General features: G+C 39.8%; 2 protein-coding genes across 2 annotated transcripts in view; one reads left to right on the top strand and one right to left on the bottom strand.

Annotated features, from left to right (window-relative positions):
• Window positions 1-701: 701 nt before the first annotated feature.
• Window positions 702-3,494, bottom strand: LOC122970634 (serine/threonine-protein kinase pim-1-like). Its single transcript, XM_044336769.1, has 2 exons — window positions 3,358-3,494; window positions 702-2,075 (listed from the first exon to the last, which is right to left on the bottom strand). Exon 2 carries the CDS (start codon window positions 1,967-1,969, stop codon window positions 848-850), a length of 1,122 nt encoding a protein of 373 aa, XP_044192704.1. The 5' UTR covers window positions 1,970-2,075; window positions 3,358-3,494; the 3' UTR covers window positions 702-847.
• A 7,307-nt stretch (window positions 3,495-10,801) lies between these two features.
• Window positions 10,802-27,867, top strand: part of adgrd2 (adhesion G protein-coupled receptor D2) — a 38,106-nt gene continuing 21,040 nt past the window's right edge. The window contains exons 1-10 of the mRNA XM_044362756.1: window positions 10,802-10,980; window positions 11,229-11,286; window positions 11,512-11,751; window positions 11,866-12,495; window positions 13,940-14,062; window positions 15,325-15,419; window positions 16,823-17,113; window positions 18,863-18,974; window positions 24,987-25,121; window positions 25,478-25,586. Of these exons, the coding sequence (XP_044218691.1) occupies window positions 10,936-10,980; window positions 11,229-11,286; window positions 11,512-11,751; window positions 11,866-12,495; window positions 13,940-14,062; window positions 15,325-15,419; window positions 16,823-17,113; window positions 18,863-18,974; window positions 24,987-25,121; window positions 25,478-25,586 (1,838 nt within the window). The 5' untranslated portion in view covers window positions 10,802-10,935. The remainder of the gene's footprint in view (window positions 10,981-11,228; window positions 11,287-11,511; window positions 11,752-11,865; window positions 12,496-13,939; window positions 14,063-15,324; window positions 15,420-16,822; window positions 17,114-18,862; window positions 18,975-24,986; window positions 25,122-25,477; window positions 25,587-27,867) is intronic.

Genomic DNA, 27,867 nt, shown 5'->3' with positions numbered 1-27,867 from the left:
CAATGAAAGAAAACCTTAATGCAACAACATACACTGATATTTTATACAACAGTGTTCTTCCTCTTTCCTGTGTCAACATGGCAAAAACAGCTACATAAAGAAATGATTTCCCTCTTTGATGTGGAAAAATTTGACATCCAACACTTTTGGGATGACCTGGAACACTGACTGCAAGGCAGGCCTTATCAACCAACATCAGTGTTGGACCTCACATGTCTTTGTGGCTGAATGTAGCAGATCCCTGCAGCTGGGTTTCAACATCTGGTGGAAAGCCTGAAACCAGAAGATTAGAGGCTGTTATAGCTGCAGAATGCCATGTTCTTTAATCACACAAGACAACACATTAATGGAGTTTGTGAGTGTTGCTGTCATGGGCCTGACATTTACCACATGCTGAAAACCAGAGGAGCACTCTTTGAGTTTGAAGAAACTCAATAAAAGATGGAGAAGAATTGCCACAGAGTATGAAAACCAAGGCAAAGTCTGACAAAGATAATGATTAAATCATTTTTATCAAAATGACAACAATAGGTAGTTTCAATGCTAGGTTGGGGGATAGGGGATTGGGGGTAGAGGATGGGCAGTAAGGGATAGGGGACTGGGGGTAGAGGATGGGGAGTAAGGGATAGGGAATAGGGGGTAGGGGATGGGGAGTAAGGGATAGGGGATAGGGGTTAGGGGATAGGGAGTAAGGGATAAGGGATGGGGGTTAGGGGATGGGGAGTAAGGGATAGGGGATAGAGAGTAAGGGGTAGAGGATAGAGTGTAGGGGTTGGGGGTGACAGTGAAGGAAAGAGGATATGGGTGGTCTGGCACAAGGTGGGTCCAGGCTTGCTGTCAGGCTGACTCATGCCAACCAGGGGTGAAGCCGGAGCTGCTCCAGAGAGGGACGCTGCTGAGGGTCTTCAGCCAGACACAGGCGCAACACATCCTGGCAATTTTGAGATAAATCGTCACTGATCTTGAGTTCATTGCTCAGGAACCTCATTGTCTCGAAGCATGTGTCCCTGTGCAGCATGTCGAACAGGACCAGTCCCAGTTGCCACACTGTGGCGGGACCAGCCCTGTAGGTCCCGCATCTGTACCATTCTGGTGGGATGTGTGCCGAGGTACCATAGAAGATCCTGTAGGTTGAGGTCTTCTTGGTGAAGCAGCTAAGGCCGAAATCAATCATTCTCAAGCGTGGGACATCAGTGCTGGTCTCAATCAAAATGTTTTCCACCTTGATGTCCCGGTGGAAGATGTTTTTAGACTGAAGCTCCCTGGCTGCTTCGACCAGCTGCTTAAGAAGAAGTCTAGCCTCCTTCTCCTGCAGGGACCCCCCTTTGATCTCAATGTATTTCAGAAGGTCAGTGGAGGGGACTGGACGTTCCAGGACCAGGATGAGCTCCTGGTCTAGATCATAGTAATCCAGTAGGGAAATGGCGGCAGATTTCCCTATTGATCCTGCTGCTCCACTGACCATCTTTCTCATGACAGCCACCTCAAGAGGGAGCGTCCTGCTGTTCTGTATGATGTGTTTGCAGATCACATTGTCCCTGGGAATGTGTTTTATAGCCACAGGGAAATTATCTACTCTCCTGTAACCAGCATAAACAGATCCGTGGCCTCCCTCACCCAGCAGGTTAAGCTGGTGGTATTTCACCTCAAACTGCTGTCTGCTGGTATCTTCAGAAGTGAATGGGGTGTTGTTGTCCCTCTGCTTTACACCAGAGTCTTTCTTCTCCTTTCTGAGTGTTGCAGCCTCCAGTGATGATGAGGTGGCATCCCCTCTTTCCTCTTTGTACTGCTTCAAGTCAGAGACTCTCTGTCTCTTCATCTGTCTCCCTCCATTTTTGGCAGCCTTCCTCTTCCTCTTGCCCACCCTGACAAAGTCTCCAGAGATATTGCAGGGTTTAGTCTGAGAGGTCCTCTGCCTCTTCCTTGTGCCCTCCTGATATCCAGAGGCTGGTCTCTTTCTTGTTTTCATCCTGATATCTATATCAGTGAGGCTTCCAGAGGCAGACTTAGAGCCCTTCTTCCTCTGCTGTGGTGTCTCCTCATCAGGGCTGGTCTTCCTCTTTCCACTCCTGGTCCTGACAGAGATATCACTGGGCTCTTTTATGCTGCTTTTGCTTTCTAGAAAAACATTATGTCCTGCACTACAATTTTAAGGTTCCCTTACTTTATGTGAGTATTTCCATTTGATGGCTCTTTATACTGCTACTCTACTACATTTATAGTTACTAGGTAATGGATAAGGCTGGCAATTTCCTATATTTTTCTTATTGTCAACAAATTTCATGTGCAGAGCCAAACCAACAATGAACTCATCTTACTTTGTAGGAGTACAAGTATTGTGTGTGTTCCCAAAGTCTGATATATCTTATCAGAGCCACACTGCTGCACTGGGTGACATGTTTCTTCATCCCTGAAGACAGTGGTTACTGTAGCTTGTTTAGAAACAGCTTCAAAGAGTAAAAACAGCAATAAGATAGTAACCCTCAGGAGAGAGATTCCTTGTACAGCAGACACCACTGTGCATACGTGGTAACGCAGTTCTGTTTCCAGAGCTTTGCTAGCTTGTTGTGCTACATATCACATTGTAAATTTCTCAAAGAACTTCAGTAACCATTCCCTTCAGGGATGAAGAAACGTGTGGCTCATTGACGTGTTTTTAATAGTTTCTGGACAACAACAGATCTAGGGCACAGAGGAATAAGATATATCAGGTTTTGGATAATAGCACAGTACTTGTAAGTAGGATGAGTTCATTGTTGGTTTGGCTCTGCACATGAGATTTGTTGACTATAAGAAAAATATAGAAAATCACCTGCCTTATCCTTTAATTTCCAGATAAGGACTAAAATGTGATCTACAGTATAATGTATTGTTATAGAGTGGTAGAAGAAGTGTTCAGATCCTTTAATTAAGTAAAAGAAAAATATCACAATGAAAAAATACTCCATTAGAAATGTAAAAAAGTAAAAAACCTGTTAAAGTATCAAAAGTTTTAAAAAATAAAATTAAGGCAGAATGAGTATTCCTACTTTTATATTATTATGTAGGCAATATTGTATTATTGTTTTCTTATTGTTAATGCCTTACCATGTGTTCAGCATCTAAATGTCATACTCATAATCCAATAATATTATGTAACACTATGAAAAGGGTCATACTGTGTAATGATATTTGTCACTATAATATATCAAGTATATTTGTATACAAGTATATATGCTGACGATACTGTGATTTCATATAAAGTAACATTTTGACTGCAGATACATATTTTTTCACTGCATTAATTGTATTTTCACAAAAGTTAAATGTTCTGAGTATGTTGTCTCTCATGAGAGATTACAGGTTTTTACTACTCACCCACTCTCCCCGCAGCCAAAGGAAGCTGAATTTTAAACTGCTGATCTGAATAACAGTCCATGTCGAAGTTGGACAAGGTTTAACATGATTACTTGACAGTAAAGAACTACCAACACTTGTAACTTGTGTATGTCTTGAGTGTTTGAGAATTCTGAAGATGTGGTAAATTTAGCGCGGAATATTACAGTATGATGTGTCCCATTATGAGCTCAAGTGTTTCTAGAATTCTGCTATAGAACTGCATAATCAAATAAACAGATGTGTGTGTGTGTGTGTTTGTGAGAGAGAGAGAGAGAGAGAGAGAGAGAGAGTGGCTATATGAATAAATGGAGTTACAGGCTAAGGCGCTGCACCTTCAGCAATTCCAATTTTGAAATACATATTTCTACATATGTGTCTAATATGTTCGGCTTTTCCTGATGGCCCCTGATCGGTTAACACTTAACACTGAAAGTAACTGGATCTGGGGCGGAAAATTTTACGCCCAAGAAATGTTGCCAGATCGGGTTGTTGTGGTACTGTGGTGATAACTGTAAAGTGAAAGCAGTTGCTAAGTGGCCACCAAAAGATGGCTGGCTCTCTGTATACATTGTACGGCACATGCTCATGACCAAAATACACAGAGCTACCTAGGGCCATATCCCCATGCCATGCCACTGCTTCTGAAAATCAACATTCATTTATTATTGAATGTAAATATATTAAAATTAGATTAAACACATCAACAGTATAGGTATGTAATGGTTTAGCCTAGCTCAAAGACTGGAAGCAGCCTTTAAAGAAAAGAAAAAGTAGGCCTTCTCTCTCAAAAAACTCAAAACTTTTCACATTTAGGCCGTATTCAGACCAAATCAGGTGGTGCGGTCCACCATTGCAGGGTTGAGTGGAGGTGTGCACGTGTTTATTTGAGCTCTAGAACATAACCACTGTGAAACAATCAGAAAAAAGCGTTTTATTGATCTGATTCAACGGCTTTCTCACTACCAGCACTCCCACTCTTCATTCACTCTCTAACTCGTTCAACCACAACTGCTCTCTCTCTCTCTTGCTGGTGCTCATAGCTCTCTCTCTCATCTTTTTTACGAGTCGAGAAGCAGACAGTAAAGTCTAACTTTAATTTTAACGTTATCAAACAAAGAGAACTGTCCTCCCCTCCTCCGAGTAATGTCTTTGTGCTCTGATCAGTCTGATAACCGACTGTGATTGGCCACCGGAGCCTTCAGCCACAATGACGTTGGGTTGCGTTTCTGCAAAAGTTGACTCTGGCTCAACTTTCCAGCCACAGTCCAGTGCGTCACCGCTGCAGCCAAAACGCCTGCAGCAGAAATGTGCTTTCCCCATTCAAATGAACGTGAGGACTGGCATTTTCACTGCACCACCTGATTTGGTCTGAATAAATTTAATTTTATTGATGAAAACATAGAAAGAAAAATATTGTTTAACAATAATATAGTGTTACACTATAGGCTATAGTAAAAGAAAGAATTTGTGCCTGTCATTATTTAGAAAGTCTAACATGGGCCTAAACCTGCATTCATTTTTTGGCAATTGTGCACTGTAGCACCTCATTATCACCTCATAAAGTTGACATCACTAACGTCTTAACAATTATCTATTTACACATCCAGCAGACATGGAGTAACATTAGCATTTATCTGTCATGTTTTTGTCCAACTGCAAACTTCCCTTCTAGCCTTGTATTAGTCTCCACAAACTCATCAAGAAAATATCTAGCTCTTTAGCTCTAAATGCTCCACCTCTCTCTCGTCTGCCATTTAGTGCACAGTAGATTTATCAGTGCTTATTTGCTCAAAACAGCTGTCCCCTGCTGCTGGAAACAAGGTTGATCTGATCACAGAGACCAGGGCCGGCCCTAGCCATTTTGCGAGATTGGGATTTTTTTCCTGTATCTGTTCATTTGTTACCTCCGGAAAAAAATAGGATGGGTTGCCCACAGGCAAATTTTTATTATTTATTTATGTAATTTTTTTTTTCTTTCAGCACCCCCCAGACAATGTGGCGCCCTAGGCGACCGCCTATATCGCCTATGCCTTAAGCCGGCCCTGACAGAGACTGAGTCAAAACGTAAAGTTGCAGCCTGGAAAACCAAAATTAGCTGAAGCTGAAGATGCTAAAATGCACCATTGAGCCAAAACTTTGTCAGTATGAGTGATACTTTTACAAGTGAAAGATAACGTTTTACTGTAAGTGCAACAAAACCTTCACAAGTAGGAGGCCAATAAGTACTTTATCAAACCATCTGTTCAACAAGCATAAACATGTTGAAAAGCGTTATTTTCAACTGTTTTGCCCGCAGTGTCCCATCCACCACTGGTATGTTTTACACAACCACAGTGCATCACAACGAAAGCTGTCTGTATGTAGCCTAACTGTTTATCAGAGTTTGCCACGTATCTTAACATTTGGCAAATTTAGCTACTGGCTGAGACAAACCAACACCTCCTCTCTCTACCAGCGGTACCTGTAGGCAGTCAATCACATCAGCGACAGAGGACAGAGGACAGGATGAAAGACTGCCTGTGCAGAGAGCAGCTGTGCACACATGCTGTGCAGTGCCAGAAACAGGTTGTGATAACGAAAAGGAAAAACTATGAAATCAGGAGATTAACAGGAGAAAGGGTTAAAAACAGGGAGACTCCCGCGAAAATCAGGAGTGTTGGCAGGTATCTGTATGCCAACAGTCTCACAATGAGAATGCTAATTAATTACCACAGTAACCATCTCAGTTTAGCATGTTAACATGCTAACATTTACAAATTTGTACTAAACACAAACACAGCTGAGGCTGATGGAAATAGGCCTACTTGCTGTTCTGCAGGCATGTCATAAACCAGTATTGGTTTATGACAGTATTGAATTTCCAACCATGATTTACGCTAGCTAGCAGTCATTCAGGCATTTTTCAGGCAGAAAATGTCCATGGAAGAACTAAATCAGCAGCAGACCTTTAAAAATAAAACCTATAAAACATCTCAACAAAGGAGGCACTCCACTGCGATGAACAGAGGTTTAATTTATATTTAATATTGGCTTTTGACACCGCTGTCTCATCTCAAAAGAACCTTGTGTAAACCTGAGAAGTGTCAGTTTGATTTTTTTACTTTTGTAAAATTAAGACTCTCACAGCAATTATTGAAAATAACTTTAATGGTCAAGTCATGGCAATAGGAGTTCATCTGCATTAGTGGTGAGGTTTATTTCCAACATGAAGACACACAATAGAACAACATGGACCCATTTTCAGTGCCAAGGAACCACAATGCAGTAGCTACATTGTGCACATCTCTGAACATTGTCCTGTGAGATATATACTGTCATGACATCCTATCGTTGACCTTCTGATACTGTATTTTGTACTCAGTGTGAAAAGACCAGGTGGCAGCTTTTAATGTGGTGGTAAAGTTTTATATATTAGCCTTTAATGGGGTTTTATTGTGGTGACACAGCAGCATGGCATCTGGTTTTGTGCTGTTAAGCTGGATTGGATATTTTTTGATTTATCCTATCCACTAAAATAAATGAGTAGCATTCTCTTACAGTGACACCCTTTATACAAGTAACAGTAATATATAATATATAATATATAATTAATATTATCATTGGTTTTAGTGCAATTTTACTTTTGCATAATGGTTTAAATGCTCTGGCTTTTCAACCAGAAGAGGGTAAAAATCACAAATACTCTGCACAATTAAATTTTCAGAGACTGTCCTCACCGGAAAAAAGTCAGCATCCGTCATTTGTTGAAATGCTTAAAATGATGTATGTTTACATTTTCCTGCCAAACAACCTTGTGGCAGTGCGAAAAATGACTTTTGTTTCTCAGAAGCGAAGGAAGAAGTAGAGTCACATTGTTATAGCACCACAAAACCTCTAACGATGTCGTTGTGGCTCTTTGGACATTCAAACTATCCTCTACCAACAGTTAAGGTTGTTGCTTGACTATGACCATAATCTTTCTAAATTTTAACTTTAACAACAGAGATGAGCAGAAAGCACTCGAAAGCACTAGATATCATCTGTGAAGGCAATAACAAATGACATAATATATTTTCGTTTAGGCTAACATAATAGCATAACAGATTTTAAAATTGGAAAATTGTGACTTGAATGGTGATTTTGTTCCAAAGAGCTCCAGTATGTTCTGTAGATAAGGACACTGTCTTGGAGAGGGGTATCACTGTTGAACTTTTCAAAGCTGAGAACAAATGAAAATCCACTCACCTGCATTGTGTTTTGGGGTGGAGGCACAAATGTCTGAGATTCTTAAAACCTGCAAGTTAAATTAAACAAAAACTACCTGCTCAGCAAGATACTAGTTGAGGACTAAAAATATGTGAAAATATTTGTAATTTTGATTAACAGACCCTTTTTATTCAGGCTACAATTGTATGACTAGATAGAGGGCAATTTGTCTATTATGTGAGTTACATTGAGCTAATAAACCTAAATGTTAAACTTTTATTTTTCATATATAAGTGAAAATCTTTAGATACACAATTCCTGATTGTACTTTTCTGAATCCTTCCAGGATATTAGGCACCCTACCCATTTTCTTGACAAGTAAATGCTGGGGGTTTCACAGCTACGACTAAGCCCTGGTTGAAGGAGAAAGTTGTTGTTCAGTTAGATAAATGGGCGAAAGGAGAGGAGGGCACGAGGGAGAGTGATGTCCAGGAGTCTCAGCCTGAAGGAGGCTTTGTTCCTGTGGGCTCTTGTCCAGTTTTTCACACTTTGAGTGGATACCCAGGTGGAATACTAATGGCTGGCTTTGTCTCAATCAGTCTTTGTCTGGATTACTGGATTCTGGGCATTGAGCATGTCTGGCTTTACTCCAGCTGTCTTAGGGCCTTTTCACACCTGAAAGTCTGAATCAAGGTTCATGTTGTTGTTACATTGTATACATTTGATCCGGTTAGTTTTGGTTTCACATTGCTATTATGTGAGTGCACAAAAGAACTTTACATGACATACCTATATCCTGTCGTCATCACCTACATGGGCTGCATCTCCCTATACTTGACGTTGATGGGTTTGTAGATGAGCATGTGTTTGACATTGGCATGTTGTCAATTCAGCAGGTAGCCTTCTATCACCATTTGACTTAATGGAGAAAAATGAATGAACGGATTCATTTCGTTGCCACTATGTTATATTATACTAAACTAGCACAAAAAGTAAGGAAATTTGTGTTTGATAGATTATTTCTTTGTTGTAACAATGCTTCTTGGCAATAAATCTTATACCATTGGAAAGCCTGTTTATTTCCCTTTTAAATGGTGCCACATTTGTAAGGAACATGCTCTGCTCCGCTGTTATGTCTATCAGCAGGTCTCACTGAGGGGAGTCAAATCCACCTGCTACATGACGCACATTTCCTAATTTAGATATCACTCCCGCAGTTGGGGGTGTTCACCAGACATAAAGCTGAGTTACTGATACAAGTGAAGTGCTCTCAAGGGACTTTCCATAAACTGTTTTTGCAAAGCAAAGCAAGAATTGCCCTTGAAGTTCCTCCCTACACATTACATGCTCTGCTTTCTCTGTGTTACAGGTGTATAAATAGGTAAAGGTCTGCCTGCAATGAGTAAAGTTTTAGCTCAGTAGTCAGCACAGTCATCTATGATCTGGGAGACTCCAGTTCAAGACCCGATGTGGGGACCTCCCTCATAAGGTAATTTATTCATGAACACTTATTGTAACACTTAAATTTCTTTCCACTTTTATTCAAATACAAATACAAATACAAATAATTTTGCTGCCTCAACAAATACAGATACTGGGCTCTCTGCACATCCCTAATTGGTAGGCTACTTTTTAGCAGCCTTGCTAGCTAGCTAGGCTATTTGTACTGTAAGTGGTGTACAGTGGAGAATTTTGAAAACATGAAAAACTTAGAAACATACTGTTCTTTTAACTCTATTTTGTTTTGGCAAAGCAGTAGCCCACCATGTGTCTGTGATTGAAATTGTAAAATGTAAAATGGATCTATGGTTTAGAACGGCTGTCTGGAGAAATATCTGATAGTGAAGAGGGCACAGCTCAATGGTACTGTAAAAAGACAACAAATGTAATTTTCATTATACTAAAATGTGCTCATAAACAACATTGTCAAACCCACAGCTACTGTGTTAGCAGTTTAAAATGCTGCACTAATGCAAGCTTAGTATGACCGTCAGTCTCGAGAGTTGCCTGATGTAACATTCCTCAAAGTTGAGGACCAACTTCATGGTTAATGTCAAAAAGGCTAAATGTTTCCCTCCAAATAATTTTTTTTTAAAAAACAGTCTAGCTAATTTAGCTGTTTGTTTGTTTACAATGTGTACAAAATACAAAAATAAGACCCAAGTTGAAATGAACTGGAGATATAATTTAAAAAATCAAACCATCTCATCAGAACACATCCACAAATTGAGTCGCGCTGTTTCTAAATTGAAGGGTAATGATGTCAGTAAGAGAGATATGCTTCATTGACGTGATGTTAAACCTAATTCAGTAAGCCATGGTGGTATCTGCTTGTCCCACCTCAGCTTCCTTCTCTTTTGCTCAAATTTAAATTTTCAGGTCGACAGTTTAAATGTGTTGCATGCAAGTATTTAGTCATCAATCTGTTAATCCTCAAATGTCCATGAAAACCTGCATGTCTAATGTGGTATTCTATTTTTGAATAGAGGCATTGATGTCAAAAGGCATACAAAAGCTTTTCAAGCATGTTGTGCACAACATCAGATGAAAGCCATCCAAACAGACAACCATGAGGGTTTACCGTGCAATGATTGCATGAGTAGTACTAATCTTTTATTGACTATGAAGTACAGCAATAAAACCCATGTTCCAATTAACTTTAGAGAGTCCTATAGAAGGCATAAATAAGGGCTATGTGGTAAAAATGTCTGCCGCCCCGCTGCTCTTGATGTACTCTCTGTGCCAAAAGCCTGACACTGCTTGCGTAAGAAGGGTTCTTTTAAAAAAAATGACTTCATTTGCATAACAAAGGAAGATGGCTTCAGGGTGCTAAGAAAGGAGGGGTAGAGGGGTCTGAAGGGAAGCAGGAGACAGACTGGGACTCTTGGACAAATCCACTGGGATCACTGGCTCTCTCCCAGTCTGGAGACCTAGAAACTCTACTGGATATGCTGGACATTGAGGTTGGGGCACTGGATGACGAGTCTGGACTGGATTTGGTTTTGATTGTCTCATACATGTGGAGTTTGTTGCCAGACTACTCAAAGGGTGACTTTCTACTGTTGTGGAGAAGAAATCAAGGATTCTGCTACTGGCTATTCAGCAACAAGCAACTTGGGATTTACACTCTCCAGTATTTTGGAAAACTACCTGTTGTAGTGTGACACACTAAAATGCAAACTCTTCAGTTTTGCCATGTTATATTCAAACCTTAATTTGAAATATAGTGTTTATTTTGTTCACTTTGTCATTCGACAGAGATACAAAGCTTTTTTTTTTCCTGAAGTGACGTACATCTGGACCCAGGGGAATCATTTTCCACAAAAGCTGAACAAGTGTTTTATTTCAGCTTGAAACCAGACTGGCTTAGAGATGACTGGTGCCCTGCATGCTGGACTCATACTCTTCTCTATTGTGGTAATAACCTTCTCCTTCTATACTACATCATATAAAAGAGCCTTGCAGAAGGATTTCTCTCTGCTTCTTTTGTAGCTTTTAGTAAGGTACGATGACTATAAATTTTCTTTCAGAGATTTTAAACACTGATGACCATGTTAATACCTGCCTATGGTCAATTGCTGGATAACCTCTCTTATATCAAATATGTAGGAAAATGTTGCATACAAGTTATTGAAATGATAAATTAACTTTATTTTCTCCTGTAGGCGATATGTAAGAGTGAACCAACACATGCTGGGCCAGACAGAGTGGGGGACTCACATGGTGAGACACTTAATCACTTTTTGTGGCCAGCAGTTTCGATTATCTGTACTGACTTTTCCCGTCCACCCATCCATGCGTTCATCCATGTATCCAAGCCCCTGGCCTTCACTATCTAGTCAACCCCCCCCCAAAAAACATTTAATCCACATCTTATTGACACTTCACTCTTTTTGATTCATTATGTACTGCTTTGGTTCCAATTGTTTTCTGTGTCTGACTCCCCAGGACAGTCCAGACTGGTCCACCTAACATCACACTGGGCCTTCCAGCTGATCAATGACTCTCTGGCCTTCTCCAGGGCTGACAGCTTCTGTAGAGGCCAGTTCAGCTCCCTCGCCACCCTGGACCCGTCAGAGGACCGGGAGGGAGCCCTGGAGCTACTGCGTCAAGCTGGACTCCACTCACCTCTCTGGATCAAGAACCCTAGAAAAGCAGCCTCCAAGCCGCTGGCCCTCTCCAAGCAGTGTGAGTGGGATCAGTGGATTTAAAAGTTTAATTTCATCACTGAGTAGAAAGGTAGAAACTACCCTAAAAATATACAAATCACCTAAACAGCTCTTCTTCTCCCGTTTTGTTTAGATTTACAGTTCTCAGCTCTAAACTTCCCAAAGGAATCTAGTGAGGGCTTTGCTCGTGTAAACATGTCCTTCCCCGCCTTATCGTCCATCAGTGTGTGTGTTCGTGTTCAGTGGGACCCAGAGTGGAATGAGGTGTCCACCATCTTCTCCTATGCTGCTCCTGTCTTCATCAATGAATTCCAGCTACGAGGCCAAGTGGACATGCAGGGACGCATCCTCTTGGCGCTCATCATCCACGGGAAGCACCTGCCGTATAAGTCGTCCTTCCCCAACGATGGAGCGTGGCATCACATCTGTGTCACATGGCACCGCAGCAGCGGTCACTGGGCTATCTATGTGGATGGGGACAGGAAGGACAAAGGCTCAGTCACAGACCCTTCCAGGGATATCCACGCCAATGGGATACTCATCCTGGGTCAGGACCAAGACTCCTTTGGAGGGAATTTCACAGAGCCCTTTTTTGGGAATATCACTGACTTGAATGTTTGGAATATGTCCCTGGAAACGAGGCATGTCCGTGCCCTCAATGCATGTTCACCCATGACCCAGGAAGTGCTTTTCAGCTGGAGCCTTGACCACCTGAGCAGCCACCCAGTGGTCAAAGAGGTACAGGCCCTTCTCTTTTGCCCAGGTAAGGCTTCTGTCTGTACATGCTGTGTCTTATTTCAGGGGTTTCCTCTTTTGGAGTCTGCATTTCATGTTGGGTCACCAAGGCCACTAAATGTGACTGATAAATACAATTTTTCTATGCCTGAATTTTGAGGACACAACTAGTGTCTCTGTTAGGTTAGGGGTAGGATGTCTTGATGAGGTGAACCCTCCGGACACTGTCTCAGCTGGGAAGGAAGCACAGGTTCAGCCTACCAGTTTTTAATCATCTAAAGGCTACATTTTTTGGCCATGCACCATTTCTATTTGTTATGATAACATTGCACTCACCATAGTAATTGCTAAGATATGGGAACATGGCAGCATTGCTACAACAAAGTCCAACTGGGAAACACAGGCAATCAGAAGAGACACAAACTGTCTGTTGTAAACATTCATCACCGTTTACCGACCACTTCCTGTTTCAACTTTGACCTACTGCACTTACTGGAGTTGTGTTGAGAGAGTTTTCCTCCTGTGTATCGACTTATTTGGACGGCTGAAGCTTCATCTTAGCTTCAGATAAACTTTTGAATACATTTTTGCACAGAAGGATGCTTGTGGATTTTGTCCCCCATCATTTACATTGTAAGTGCATTATGAAGGGATCTAATGGTCAGTATGAACAGCAGGAATGATTACAGCAAGAAAAATATGGTTTAATGTTCATTTGGACTTAGAAATTGTGATTTTGTCCTTTAATATTAGAATTGATGCATTCTATACATGCTTTCTTCATATTTTATTAAGCTTGTTATAGTACATGTTAATATCATAATACTCTCTGTGGGGCAGCTTCCACTGATTTCTTGTTTTCTTGCTCTCTTTTCTCACTTTTTGTGTTTCAACTCACATCCTCATGTTTGATACTAGATCAGTCATATTACTCTTCATGGGTTGCTCAAAGTTGCCTGTGTCTTAGTGAACAGTCTGAGAGAGAGTCACTTCTAGAAAGACATTTCACTGAATGGAGGGTAGTGAGAGTGAGACACAGAGGCAGGGAGGGAGGGATGGATGGAGGGGATTCCCACAGCTCCAGCAGTGCGGGGGCAGCTTGGGGAAGAACAGAGCTCTATGCAGTGGTGAACAGTAACTCCCCCACTGCCTGAGTTTCATTTCCTTGTGAGACATCTGTGCAGGCTTTTATTTTCACAACAAAGAAATGGAACCTGAAAGGTTTTCAGTTGTTTTATATCATTATTGCAATGGCAACATTGCTTGATGCTTCACAGAATAATTAATTTGTAGTAAATATGTGATTCATCAATTTTGTGACTCTTTGCTGTTTCTGAGCACCAATGTTCTTTTGAATCAAATCTCATATTTATTTCATAATTTTTCATCAGTGAAGATCTTTAGCTATTTTCTCGAGCTGACTCTTGTTTTGTTGTGTCTCGCTGTGTGTGAATATGTGATGACGTGGGCAGCTGTGCACCAGCAGATGGAGCTGCAGGGCTGCAAGATGCTGCAGAGCTGGTCAGATCAGCTCCCATTGTTCAGCCTGACAGATTGCTCAGAACCACTGCCCTTCATCTGCAGGAGCAGCAGAGGTGAGTGTGGCCTTGTCACAACAACTGAGACTGTGACAAACCAAACCACCATTGAAGTCAACCATGCTGTATTGTATTTTGAAAATCACATCAGTACTATTAATAATAAAAGATACATCTTGTGCAATCCTCTGTCTTTACAAAAAAGAAACTGTCCTGTCTGTTTTGAAAATTGTGGCTTGCAGTGAAGAAACGCTGAGACAAACATACATAAAGTGATAAAAACTGTATCGTATACAGAACAATCTCAAGCATTAATACTTTAAACTGACAATCTAACAATACACAGAGATAATGTCCCTTGATACTGAAGTTGATTTGTTTCATAAACAAAGTAATTTTATGATTTTTTTAGCCAGGATTAAATACTAAAGTTATGAATCAGTACCCTAAATAAAGGGATACATTTAAGGTAGTGATTCATAACCACCTTTAAAAATTGTTTACTAGACACCAGTAAGACAGTCTGTGATGTTTTCTAATCGTTTCAATGTTTTATTTTTCATATTTTATGTATTAAATTAACTTTTCAGTATTTTCTGTATTTGTTACCATCATATGAAGGTATAAATTCAGTTTAAAACCTTTTTCTACACTGCAAGGAATACAATTCTGACATTCTTTTGGTCTTTACAATTGTGTTGGCCTAAAGGTATTCTTAATACTTAAGTTATGACTTTACTGTGCTCAGTGTTAGCTTTTAAAAATTCCTTTAAAATGGAATAACATAAACTTAATAGCTTTTATTAGTGAAATGGCTGTTTCTTTATGATCTTGCTGAAACACATAATAGGCTGTGCATACTTCTGCCTGTAGTGACATCTGAAAATGCTGAACAGGGAGTTCATGAGATGTTCAGATACATGATATGAGGCATTGTACATTTCATTTCATTTTCGAGGGAAAAGTATTGACATGTGAGCTCAAGTAGTTACATTCAAAGTAGAAAAGAATTCTTATTCATGTGTACATTCGTCAATTGTTGAGAGATGATTGCAAACATAGTAATGGTATGTTTGAGTCACTGACAAGACATGAATACACATGTGTAAAATATTTACCTGCTGTAATTACATTATAACATTTAAGCTTTAAGTGGGTAAAGTCCGCCTGTTCTGCTGAGAGTTCAGCGTGTTGTACTGGGACGCTTCAGCGGGCTCGGGTCTGAGCCCAACTCCTCCACCTGAAGGATGAGCTCTCTGAGCAGCAGATCATCCTGCCATTACATCACCCACAATGATGTCACGTTGTTTTTGGCACAGAGCGTTATCTGAAGATGAGGCAGATGAATGATGCCCAGACCTCTCAGCCGTCTGCCTTTATGAACCATCTGATGAAGCTCTCCAACAAAAGCCAGGTAGACATCTTTAGTATGATTCTCCCTTCTTTTCCAACTTCTCTACAGTCAAAAATGTGTTTTGCTTTTTGTTACTTCACTGTGATGTTTGAGCTTCACTGTGCAGAATGATGTGTTTTACAAAGTTTGACAAAAGAAAGTTCTTTTCACATTCATTTGCTGAGAATGCAAAGTACTTTCAGTACTCTAAATGTCATTTTAAGGTGTGTACCTACGAACACGATTTATGATAATAATAAACTTTCTTTATAAAGCACCTTTCGAAACAGTGTTACAAATTACAATTACAATTAAATAAAAACCAGCAAATAAAAGTACAGATTAAAATATATAGTTTTTAAAAATCCCAAAATATAATACAATAAGATAAAAACAGTAAAATAAACAGATAAAACATAAAACATAGTGGAACAGGAAACAAAAAACTTTGAGCTAACATTAATGGAAAGGCTTTTTTTAAGGGATACATTTTAATAAGTTATTTAAAAGATGTTACTGATACTCAGATCTTCATGCAGGAACTTCCAAAGCTGAGAGACCCTGACTGCAAAAGCCCTTTAGTCTATAGTCTCCAATCCTTTAGTCTTCAGCCAGGACCCTGTCTGAAGATCTGAGGCTGTGTTCTGGTTCATAGTGAAGCAGTTATTAAGCAATATAACTCCAGGAGCTATCCCCAGAAGTACTTTAAATGTATTCAGCAAAATCTTAATATCAGCCCTAAAACTGTGTATCACAGGGGTGATCTGATCTTGTCTCTTTGAATTCGTTAAAAGCCAAGCAGCTGCTTTTTTTGTTTTTACTAACTGAAGGTGTGAGATTGTTTTTTTGGCTGAATACAGAAAACCACAGCAGTCCAGAGGTTAATATATAGTCATGTGTGATCTGATTTATAACGTCACAACTTGTTTGGAGCCAGTCACAGTCCAATTTCCATCAAATGTCATGTGGAAATTTGAAGCCTTCACTGCACATACACTGATGGACTTTACAGTGAAGTACATCTTGTGTTCAGCAGTTAAACTTCTGAAATGAACAATGTTTGAATATTCATAAATTCTGAATTTTTCAATGAGGGTGGAGGATTTATCATTCATAAGATTTCAATGTGGTAATCGAATAAAAACATATCAGACACAACTTTTTATTAAAAGTAGTGTATTTCTATATATCTTAAACATGTCTGGAGGGGCTCTTTAAAGATTACACTCCTTTAAACTCTTCTTCCCTCTACTGTTGGCACAGAGTTATTTTAAAATGACACTGTAATACTGAATAATTATCCAATGAATATACAACCGTACAAGCTGAATCTTACCCATTATACTGTATATCCCATGTTGTAAACTGAAATATTGACATTGACCTATAGCTCTGTATAATCCAGTGTCTGTCTCCACTCTTAGGCGGTGCTTGGGCAGCAGCCTTCCGGGCTGAGCAGCCTGGCTGAAGCGTCTGCCCTTCTGGACATGTCTGTCCATGCCCTGGAGGACACCCAGCAGGAGGGCCTGCAGCCAGCAGACATGGTGTCCCTCATCCAGCTGTTGTCTCTGGCTGCTGATGTCCCCAAACAGCCACCTTCTGATTCTGCTGACCACAGCCAGGACAGCGTCCAGGAGCTCAGCCAGCACTTCATCAGTGTGGCCGACACCATCATCAGCCAGGACAATGCCTTCAAGTGGCAGGCCATCAAGGAGGTAGCACACGCTGCACTGCACTCTCTCACTTTTTCTCTAGCCCTGCTACACACTTGGCTCCCCTGTGTGGCGCTTTACATACGTAGATGCATGTAGAGATGGAATATCTGTGTAGTTTGTGTTTATTGTATCTACATTAAATCTGATGTAGAAAATAATAGACAGAAAATAAATCTTTTTTTTCAGGAGACCAAGCAGCACGTTGTTTCAATAGGTCACTCTACAGGCATATAACAGAATGTGTTTTAAAGCCTTGACTCAGGTTGCCAGTTTAGTTTACTGTAAAGAAGACTGCACTTTAAACCCAATTTAAAAATCTAAACACTGGTGAATTTTGAGCAACAGTACAATTGAGATACTCCAACTTAGTTATTGTGGCAACTGCTTTTTAATGAGTTGAAAAGCTACATACTCATTCTGTAGACTGACATTTCTTTTAACTGCACACTCTCACAATATCCTTTTACAAATCTCTAAATAATGCTAGTAGGAGTTGTCATCAAGGCAATAGAAGCCTGTTTTAGTTCTTCATATTTCAAGTTCATATTTTGAAGATGTTTTTGTAAGGTACTGAAGAAGTATACACTTTTTTCTAGGCTTTTTATTGTACTGTACATGTGTATTCAGAGATAAAACATTGTTACTTGACAAAAGGATTATGTTAAGTATAGAGAGCCAAAGTCACATCCAGGCTCGTCTCTGTTCCACTAGCTTCTGAAACTCAATGCAATCTCTCATTCAGCATTTCTTTCATTGACCTCTCATGTTCTAAGACAAATTGACACTTGCTTTAAGAAGTTGAAAAACGTTCCTAAAAAAATATGAAAACTACAGCTACCATGAAAATTTACAAGGCCAGGTGCCCACATCATCATAATTTGGTTTTATCCTACATTTCCCACGATGCAACTCAATAGCATCAAAAATGCTATTGAAATAATTTGTCCAGAGTCACAAAACGTTTGTACAACTGAGCACTAGACAAATGGATATATAGACTGCTGTTGTTTCAGCTTTAAACCACTAGAGGGCAGTATACTTCTACAGATGCATTACCATCAGGGCTCATCAGCAGTGGTAGAACAGGACTGACACAGTCTCCATTCGTCTTGATGAAGACGTAGCTTCATCATTCATTGAAACATTTATTTTCAAATTCATAATTTCTAAACTACATGATCATTCAGAGAGGAAATCATGCTCTCACCCACTTCCCACTGGGTACATTGTGTCTTTTTTGTCACTTGTGCCTCTGCACTATTGATGCTGGAGTGTATGGATCTGTATGGAGGCTGCCTCATGACAAGTGTTGTGTTTCTATCAGCGCTTGCCTCCCTTCCCCCAGGCCTCTCAGTGCTCCAAGGCCACCTCAGCCCAGACTCAATGGATGAGCAGCACTCAGAAAAACTGTGGATGTACTCATCCGCAAACCTCCCTCGCTCTGCTGCCAGCTCTGTCTCCAAGGCTCAGCTCTTAGATGGGCATATTGAATTCAGAATGAGGGGTTTCAAAACAGACAATGGCAAAAATCCACGATTGTACCCTGCATTATAGGCCTATCTATTGAACTGTGGGTGACCTCTTCAGTCAAACTGTACGTAGACTCTGGCAAACAGTTTGCGGTGCTGAAAGCGCTTTTTATTGTGTGGTATTTGAATGGTCATTTTGAAATGTACCTCTTTAGCTACCCTGAGCAGGGCAGAATGGTTGAATGTTGCGGCTGAGATGCTGTTGCTCCGTGTGATTTAGGTGGTGAACGGCCCCATGGATGTGGTCAAGAATATTGACCGGATGGTGACCAGCCTGAGCCCTCGCTTGATGGCAGAGACTGATCACCTGACCATTCATAGCCCCAACATAAGTGAGTCACACGTCATACGCACACACACACACACACAAAACATATGACACAAATATAGCAAAGGAATTTTGAGGAATGACACATTTGAGCCAGGTCTAAGTGCATCATGGAGGTGCTTTAGAAAACTGGCTGCGCTGACCTTTAGGAAAATAGCTTCCATTCACCGATAGTGAGGATTATTCACACAGAAATAGAATTGTACAAAAATCATTCTAAGAAAAGAGTTTTTGACTGACAATCAAATATTGCTTTTACAAATGATGCAGTGCAGACAACCCTGGATTTCATCTTAGCTGTCATTTTAAGGGGCTTTTCTGTGATCTTTATTATTTTATTATTACCGGTATTTTATTCAAGAGTGTGGTCTTTTAATTTGAGAGCATGATTTATTGATTTCACATTCAGATTTTGTAATAGGCTACTTTCCTTAAAACCTTGCCCTCACACTCGATTTGCTCAAACTGTATGCTTACACTCATATGTTGGTGGGTGTGTATATATTGTTGCTTGCACAGAATTCTTGCTCCAGCTTCATTCCTTCTCCTCATACCCGGGCTGCTTCTGTGCGCTCATCAGACGTCTGCTCTCAGATTTCTACTCTGCTCTCTGATTTTTTGTGCAACAACCATAGACTGTAAAAAAATATGGAGGTAGTCACACACTGGTTTGTGAACTGCCATTTTGAAACCTCGAGTGTAGCGATCTGACCATCGCCATCTTGGATTTGACTGTTGCCATGTTTGATTTGTGGAGCCAGAAGTGACCATATTTGGACGAGAGGGTGGCACTGACCATAGCGCTAGCGGCTAGCTTGGTTAGCACAGTGCATTTACAGTCTATGGTTAACACACTGATGTATTATAAGAGCTGGATACCAGACAAAAAATGGCGCCCATTCACTCCTATAGGAATTACTCGTCTGGCACATACGCCAAAAAAAGTTTCTAGCTTCCGGGTTTGCTTCCATGTTGTGTGGCCCACTGAACATGTGCACTAGTGTTTCCCCTGCTGGCCCCGCCCGCAAGCTCCCGCTCAGCCCATAGACTTTACATTGTGATGACGTCACTGATTTTTAAATCACTTTTCTTGGCTTGAGGAAAGTTTTACAACTTAATATATATATATATACATATATATATATAAAACCTCCATGAATCAAAAGTTCATAATAGAAAGAGTCATAATTGATGTTGTTTGCAGTGCGAGGTGTCCTGTCAACAGTTTTACAGACGTCTGTTTTACAATGGTGGTCTATGGGGAAAATCCTTTTTGGGCTACAGGGGGATTTTTCACTGCAATACCGCGTTGTGGCCACTGGGAAAAATTGGCCGCAAGGCTGAGCAGCGGCACCCTATCCAGCTTCTATTATACATTCATGGGTTAACAGTGATAATGCTAATGTTAATGCTAATTTTAGCTAGCGAAAAACAGGCCTAGAACCGTTAAAACAAAATGTACTCACTGGAAAAACTGACCATCCAACTCACTGATGTGTCTTTGTTACAGCCAAACACTGAACAATGCTTTAGGCGACCAAAATGTTACAATTAACTTTCATGAACTGAAAACACACTGAAATAGCAGCAGCTACACCTATATGCCATGATTACGTTACATAATCAGCGCCGTCACTGTGGTAGCAACTTGTCAATCTCAACGTAGCGGGGCCCTAAAGCATATGCAGCTTTATCATCTATTTTACTCTAAATGGGACCATCATTTACAAAATGAACGTCATGATGTATTGAGGAAGTCTTGAAATTAGTGATTGACACATAAACTCATTAGGAAAGTGTTTACTGAGGTAATAAATCAAGTGAGAAGTAGCATCATTTTCTCATAGACTTGCATGCAATCAGGCTTCTTTTTGCAGTCAGTGGAGTCGCCCCCTGATGGCCGTTAGAAATAATGCAGGTGTAAGGCACTTCCGCATTGGCTTCACCTCTCAGACCGGGAGCTACCCGCTTGCCAGGTGTAGTGTTGACCAATGAAATGATCCCCGAGTCCTTGTGGGCGCATTCATTTTACTTCTTAGAGCATCCCATACAGGGGTTAAAGAGTAACCGCCCTCTAGAGCTTTAATAAAGCCCTCCAGGGCCCTCCATGGCTTTATTAAATGTACTTCCCTTGCTTTCTTTATGACTTTTGGAATAAAAGGACAGTTAATATATATACCAGCGCCCATATGTGTTTTTTTTTTTTACTATAATAGCTTGGCTACATATAATAGTAGCCCTATAGTACGCCAGCCTCACATTGGTGTGCTGGAGGAGAAAATGATGTCACCGTTATGAATCAGGAGTGAGAGTCTAGCGGTTTGCCAAAGTCAAGGACCTCAATTAAGTCTTTTATTTTAATGGGCTTATTATTTCTTTCAAATTGAATTAATAAAGTCATATTTGTGGCACAAGGATACATCCGTGATACTGTTTGGCTTTCAAGTGTTGTACGTTAAGTGAACACTGTTGCTGGGCAACTAACAACAAAATGGACGCTGCTGTGTCTTTTTTTTCTTTTTTTATTGGAAAAGTACAAACAGCAAAAGTAACTAGCTAACACATTAAGACATTAGAAAACAAAAGCAACTTCAATGAGCTCCTACATTTTAAAAACACATGTCCCCACTCGCAGGTACCGTATGTGCATTATCTACAATTAAATCAGTCACATGTTTTTAGGCACTAAAATTAAAGTGAGAATGCTTACAAAAATATTGCTATAAATTGTTTTAATTTATCAATTAACTCCTTACAAAGTTGAGTAAACAGCAGAAACCTAAATGAAATCAATATTTGCTGTGAGCAGCTTTGCCTTTAAAACAGCAGCAGTTCTCCTCGGTTCACTTTAACACAGTTTTTCATGGTAACTTGCAGGTAGGTTGTTGTTACCATCCTAGAGAAAGAATGTTCTTCTGTGGATTTATTATTTAGGCCATCTCAAGTGCTTCTTCATGTAATCCCAGACTGACTCCATGATGTTGAGATCAGGGCTCTGTGGAGGCCAAACCATCTGTTGCATCATTCTTCTTGTTGCTGAAAATAGTTCTTTATGACTCTGGCTGTATGCTTGGGGTCATTGTCATGTCATGAATAAATTTGGGACCGATCAGACACCTCCCTGATGGTATTGCATAATGGATAAGAATCTAAACATCTAGGGTGCGTAAAACTTTTGCACAGCACTGTACATTCCAGACATTAAATACTAGCTTTCCAGTTGATCAACGAGGGGTCTGTTACTGATAAAGCTAAGGAAATCCTTAAATTGTGTGTCTAGAATTATTAATTACTGACCTGATGACCTAGCAGAGTAGTCAAACCCAGAGAAATGATAAGTAGCTAAATGTGTATCTTCAGCTCCATTGATCACGCTGTAGCACTAAATGGGATTGGAATAAATAAAATAAATTCCTAAGCACTAAAATACAGAAGAAAGAAACACAGTTGCGTCCATTTTTTTGTTAGTTGCCTAGCAACAGTGTTCACATAATGTTCTCATGTCGCAAATATGACTTTAGTAATTCAATATGAAGAAAGTAATAGCACCATTAAAATTTTAAAAAACTCAGTAGAGATCCTTAACTTTGGAGATCCACGAGACTCCTGCTCCTGAGTCAAGAAGGTGACGTCATTTTCTCCTCCAGCACACTGACGGGAGGCCAGTGTGCTATACAGCTACTATTATATGTAGCTATTGGTAAACAGAAACGTATGGGCGCTGGTATATATATTAACTGTCCTCTTATTGTAAAAGTTGTAAAGAAAGCAAGGGAAGCACATTCAATAAAGCCCTGGAGGGCAGGAGTGAATGAACCCGATTAAAGAGTAACTGCCTGTCCGGGACAAACTAAAGCGAACGCACCTGTAAGGAGGCAAGGATCATTTCATTGGTCAACACTACACCTGGCATTCTAATGGTTGGGGGATTTTCACAGGGTTCTTGCACAAAAAATCAGAGAGCAGAGCAGAAATCTGAGAGCAGAATTTTGTGCAAGCAACAATATATCAGAGTACAAGCATACAGTTTGAGCAGAAGCAGAGCAAATCTAAGTGAAAGTAGGGTTTACAAAGCTTTACAAAATCTGTATGTGACATAAATAAAGCATGCTCTCATATTGAAAGACCACTCTCTTGAATAAAGATAGGAAAAAAGCCCCATATCATTTTAACACTATAGAACTGTTGGTTTCAGTATGTTGCATCAGCTTCTATACATCATCATCATGGTTGACCAGATACTATGCTGTAGTCAGACATTATTTTAAAACCAATCTTTTCAGGGATGGTATGATCAGCTACAGCTGTAGACATAAGCTATCCGTGCACCTCCAAAATCTCATGTCCTAAGAACTGTGGACCTGCAATATGACCACCAAAAGACAAATTATTTTATTTGAATGCTCTGTTAGCTATTCAGAGTGAGCTTCAATAGACGAATAGATATAGGTGATATCAAGGTTTAACTTTGGGCTTTTGGCATCAAAGTAAAGCCAAGGGTTATTAGAACTTGAGTTTTATTTTGAAAGCTCTGGCCAGCTCTGATGAACTGATGTAATCATCAGTTCATCAGTAAAGATAAATCTTATTAACTAAAGTAATCGCTGAGATCTCTAAACAAATATATGTCCAATAGGTTATGGCAAAGAGTAAAATTACATCCCAAACTGGCCATTGTAAATATCCATCCTGGTTTACAGCCTGACTGACTACATGGTTCAACTGTTTCCTGTGCAATGAGGGATTGTTAGCAACATTTCATGTGCCCATGCTTTCAGTTTGATCTCCAAATAAAGTCACTGCTAATCTAGCAAAACTCTCAACATGTTTATAACCTTTCTAATCATCTGACTGTTTGTACTTGATGCCCCGTTGGACCTTTTTTTTAGAGATGTTGCCCTCTGAGATCTCAGCAATTATATTGTTAATATTGTTAATACAGAGCCATAAAATACAACCCAAATTGTAGTAAACTGTATTTTCCCCCTCAGTACGATGTTTCATGGATGTTTAGCCTAACTTAGCACAAAGCCTGAAATCAGGGGGAAACTGCTAGCCTAGCTTTGTCAAAAATGGAAAAAAAAATGCAACAAGTGTATTTCCCAAAATGTCAGACTGTTCCTAGTCTAACCATCACGAGGGCTACTGTTGGACTAAATGAAACAGTTACCATGCCACACATTCTTATGTAAGCTTTGCTGGTTTGAGTCTCTACTGTAGACACTGTAGCTACAAGGACAGGTACTTTATATGCCACCAAGGTCATTAAGAGGACTATCAAAACTGAATATCCCTGATATACAAACAGTTACACTTTATTAGGTACACTTGTACAATGTAATGCAGTTTAGCACAATAGCTCTGCAATAAACCCTGTCTTTGTGAAACTACTGATGTTCAGCTTATGTTGATGCTGCAGAACACTCAGAGAGGAGTTGATGAAACTCTGTGTTCTCTTATTTTTTCTCCTATGCCTTTTCCATACTAAGGAGGGGGCAGAATTCAAAAAAATAGGACACATGATTTGTTCATGGAACTTCTAAAACCTCAATTTTCCCCATAGATTTTCTTTTTAGATGTCCAGTGTTTACTCACCTTGGCATTGCACTAAAGAGTGTTGCAAGAAAAAAAAATTCTAGTAGATTCTTGACATAAAATACAGAGCTATTATAGTCTAGCAAAAATATGCTAAAAGTTGCCATGGTAACACTGTTCCTGCTCAGGTTAATTAATCTTGATTACAATCCAAACCATCTCTGTTGTTTTGATACTGTCAGTATTGAAAATGTGCCAATACGATTGAGAACGAAAGAAACTCGATGACTTTACCTTCCAGTGAAGTGATCATTTATTTTCTACAGATTTATATTGCAAAGGATGCCTGTGCAATACAAATTGTCAGCTTTAAGATATTTTTTACTGCCTCAAAATCAATTTGACGATAAAACATATTTTATTAAGAATGCCTCTATCTGTAACTCAATAAATCTTTTCTTTGTTCCCTTGTCATTTGCAGAACTAGAGGTGCAGCAGCAGAGGCTGCAGGAAGGATCCAGGGGATCCAGCTTCTGTGGGCCTGAGACAGAGAAACACACCAACCTAGACTGTATTTCAGTCTCACATCAGAAGATACAGGATCTCCATAACAACGGTAGGAAAAATGCTACAAGAACCAATCATCTTCCTCCACTTGCATGCACAGCAATCAGTTATTCAGACTTATTTATGACAGTGCCGAATGTTTGCAAAGAAAGAAGACAATGAAAGAATGCAGTGGACGATACACTAACGACAGACTTGTGAATGTGTAGCATGCATTCACCTACTTACTCTCCCAAGGTCTAGCAGTGAAGTGCAGATGGAGGCACATTGTTGGGTTTTGCAACAACTATTCATCTTGAACAATAAGTGATCCCAACTGAACTATATTTCTCTTAGTACTGTTTTATTTTGCTGTCTGGTACAAGCTGAAGAAATGTTAATCTTGCTGTTGTGTTGAATGTGCAGGCTTCCATAAACTCACGTTGGTCAACACGTGGTATGGCTCTCTGCGGCCTCTTTTCAATCCTGAGGAGAACATCACCATGGTACCTACCGTCACTGATGGCAGCCAGAGGTAATGTACAAGCATAAGTGGAGCTGGAAATGGACTGTTTTTGTTCCTTTTAAATGTAATTTTTCTACTGAACCACCACCACACTTGTCACAATATGGCATGTTTTTTACATCAGATATTGTGGCGCACTATATTGACTTGTTGTTGCTGTTGTTGTCTAGAATTAACTTTCGAGTGAGCAATTTAGCTAACTTAATGAACACAATCAATAAAACAATTCAGAGGATTAAGAGGAAAAGAGATCCTCTGCCATGTAAAGTGTCTGTTTTTGGGGAATTTTAACTTTGTTCTACCTATTCCCTAAAGTTGTCTGCTATGTCAATATAATAGTGTTAAAAGTTATTTTAGCTTTTAGAAAGGTATCAATCCACATAACACATGCTCACTCTATGCTAAAGCATTAGTATGCACGCTGGATAGAGCTAGAAATTTTGGGAGTTAATTTATATGCCATTTACTAAGGTAAATATAATTTATGTTAATTTTAATTTGTCTAGCTTTATGTATCTGACACATGGTGGGTGGTAAATTCACATCCTCTTTGCCTTTTCCGTCTTGGGAAAGCCTCCAGCTTTTTAGGTTTGAAATTGCCTTTTTGCTAAAATCTTACCAAACATTCACATCGATTAGAGCGAAAACATAAGATGTCTTCATACCTTTTGGCTGAATGAAAATAACACTTCATAACTGTTCTGTATGAAGGTATCAGGGAGCCTAGCTAGTGTGACACATACAGTAATCCTCAAGTCATAAGAAACATGTTTTCAAAGAATTACTTGCTAGCCTTTGAATAAAATTAACATAATATTTTTCTCTGAGGATAGCAATGTCAGTCTATCTGTCAGTCAGTCCAAACTGAAATATTTCAACAACTATTGCATGGATTGCCATTACATTTGGTACACACATTCATGGTCCCCAGAGGATGAAGCCTATTTTGGTAGCTTGACATTTGTGATTCAGTGAAATATTTTGACAACTATTTGATACTTTTCCATGTAATTTACTACAGATATTCAAGTTCCACAGGGGATATATTCTAACAACTTTGGTGGTCCTTTGACTTTTTCTGTTACACCATTAGCAGGTCAAAGTTTTCACTGATGGATTGGCACCAAATTTTGTAAAATATCCTGTGATATTTCTACTGTCACCATGTGGTTGTTATTTTTGTTTTGTTGTTGTCATTATTGCATGGATGCAATAATAATAATAATAATAATACATTTAATTTGTACCATACTTTTTATTCATAGTGAAACTCAAAGTGCTACAGTATTAATAACATAGAACACACAACATAAAGAAAACAGTAATAAGAGTTAAGATGAAAATGCCTTCCCATGTTGCAGAGCTGTCAAATACAGCGCTCAAGTCAAGGAGAATCAGGAGAGAAGGGGACCTTGCATTAGCTGCCATCAGCAGGTCATTCACAACCCTGAGCAAAGCTGTTTCAGTGCTGTGTACTGAATGAAAACCTGGAAATTTCAAATAGGTTGTTGTGTTTAAGGTAGTCCTGAAGCTCAGAAGCAACCACTCTCTCCAACACCTTGGACAGGAAAGGGAAGTTGGAGATAGATCTGTAGCTGGCAAGAACTTCTGGGTCCAGGGTGCGACCTTTAGTGCAGATAGAACACTACCGGTTTGAAGGTAGAGGTTGACAGTTTTGGTGATCAGGGGCTGAGAATAGGGATGTATTAGAGCAGAGCTGTGGGAATGGGGTCCAGGGCACAACCACAGGGTTTCATCTTCCTTAGATCCTTTCCTCAATGTGGCTCTGCCTGATGTAGTAAAATGGAGGTGGATGGAGGAGAGCTGGACATCAGAGAGAGCTGTTGACCCTGGCTATGAAGAAGTAAATTAAGTTGTTACATTGCTCTTCTGTAGCCTCGACTGGGGAAGCCAAATACATTACCTACCATGACATTCCCATCAGCCTCAGCTGTACTTTGTGTTTAGTGCTAATTAGCAAATGTTAACATGCAAGCACACTAAACTAAGATGGTAAAAATTATACCTGCTAAACAACAACATGCAAGCATTACCATCGGGAGCGTGTTATCATGCTGCCAGCATCAATAATGGAAGAGGTGCACGCAAAACCAGTTGCCTCATGATAATGTGAATATGTCTTATTTTTCTGTCTTCCTTGGAGCAAAACCTTCATATGTTCTATATGTGCACACAAAAAGGGTTGAATCCATTTTATTTTCAAATCCAATCCTACCAATTCTGCCCGATCCTTGTGTCCATTGTTATGATGATTTGTATGAATTTATGT

The sequence above is a fragment of the Thunnus albacares genome, chromosome 2 (assembly GCF_914725855.1).
Source record: "Thunnus albacares chromosome 2, fThuAlb1.1, whole genome shotgun sequence".
Taxonomy (NCBI): Eukaryota; Metazoa; Chordata; class Actinopteri; order Scombriformes; family Scombridae; genus Thunnus; species Thunnus albacares.
Note: the sequence above shows the minus strand (reverse complement) of the source record. Positions and strands in the feature narration are given on the sequence as shown.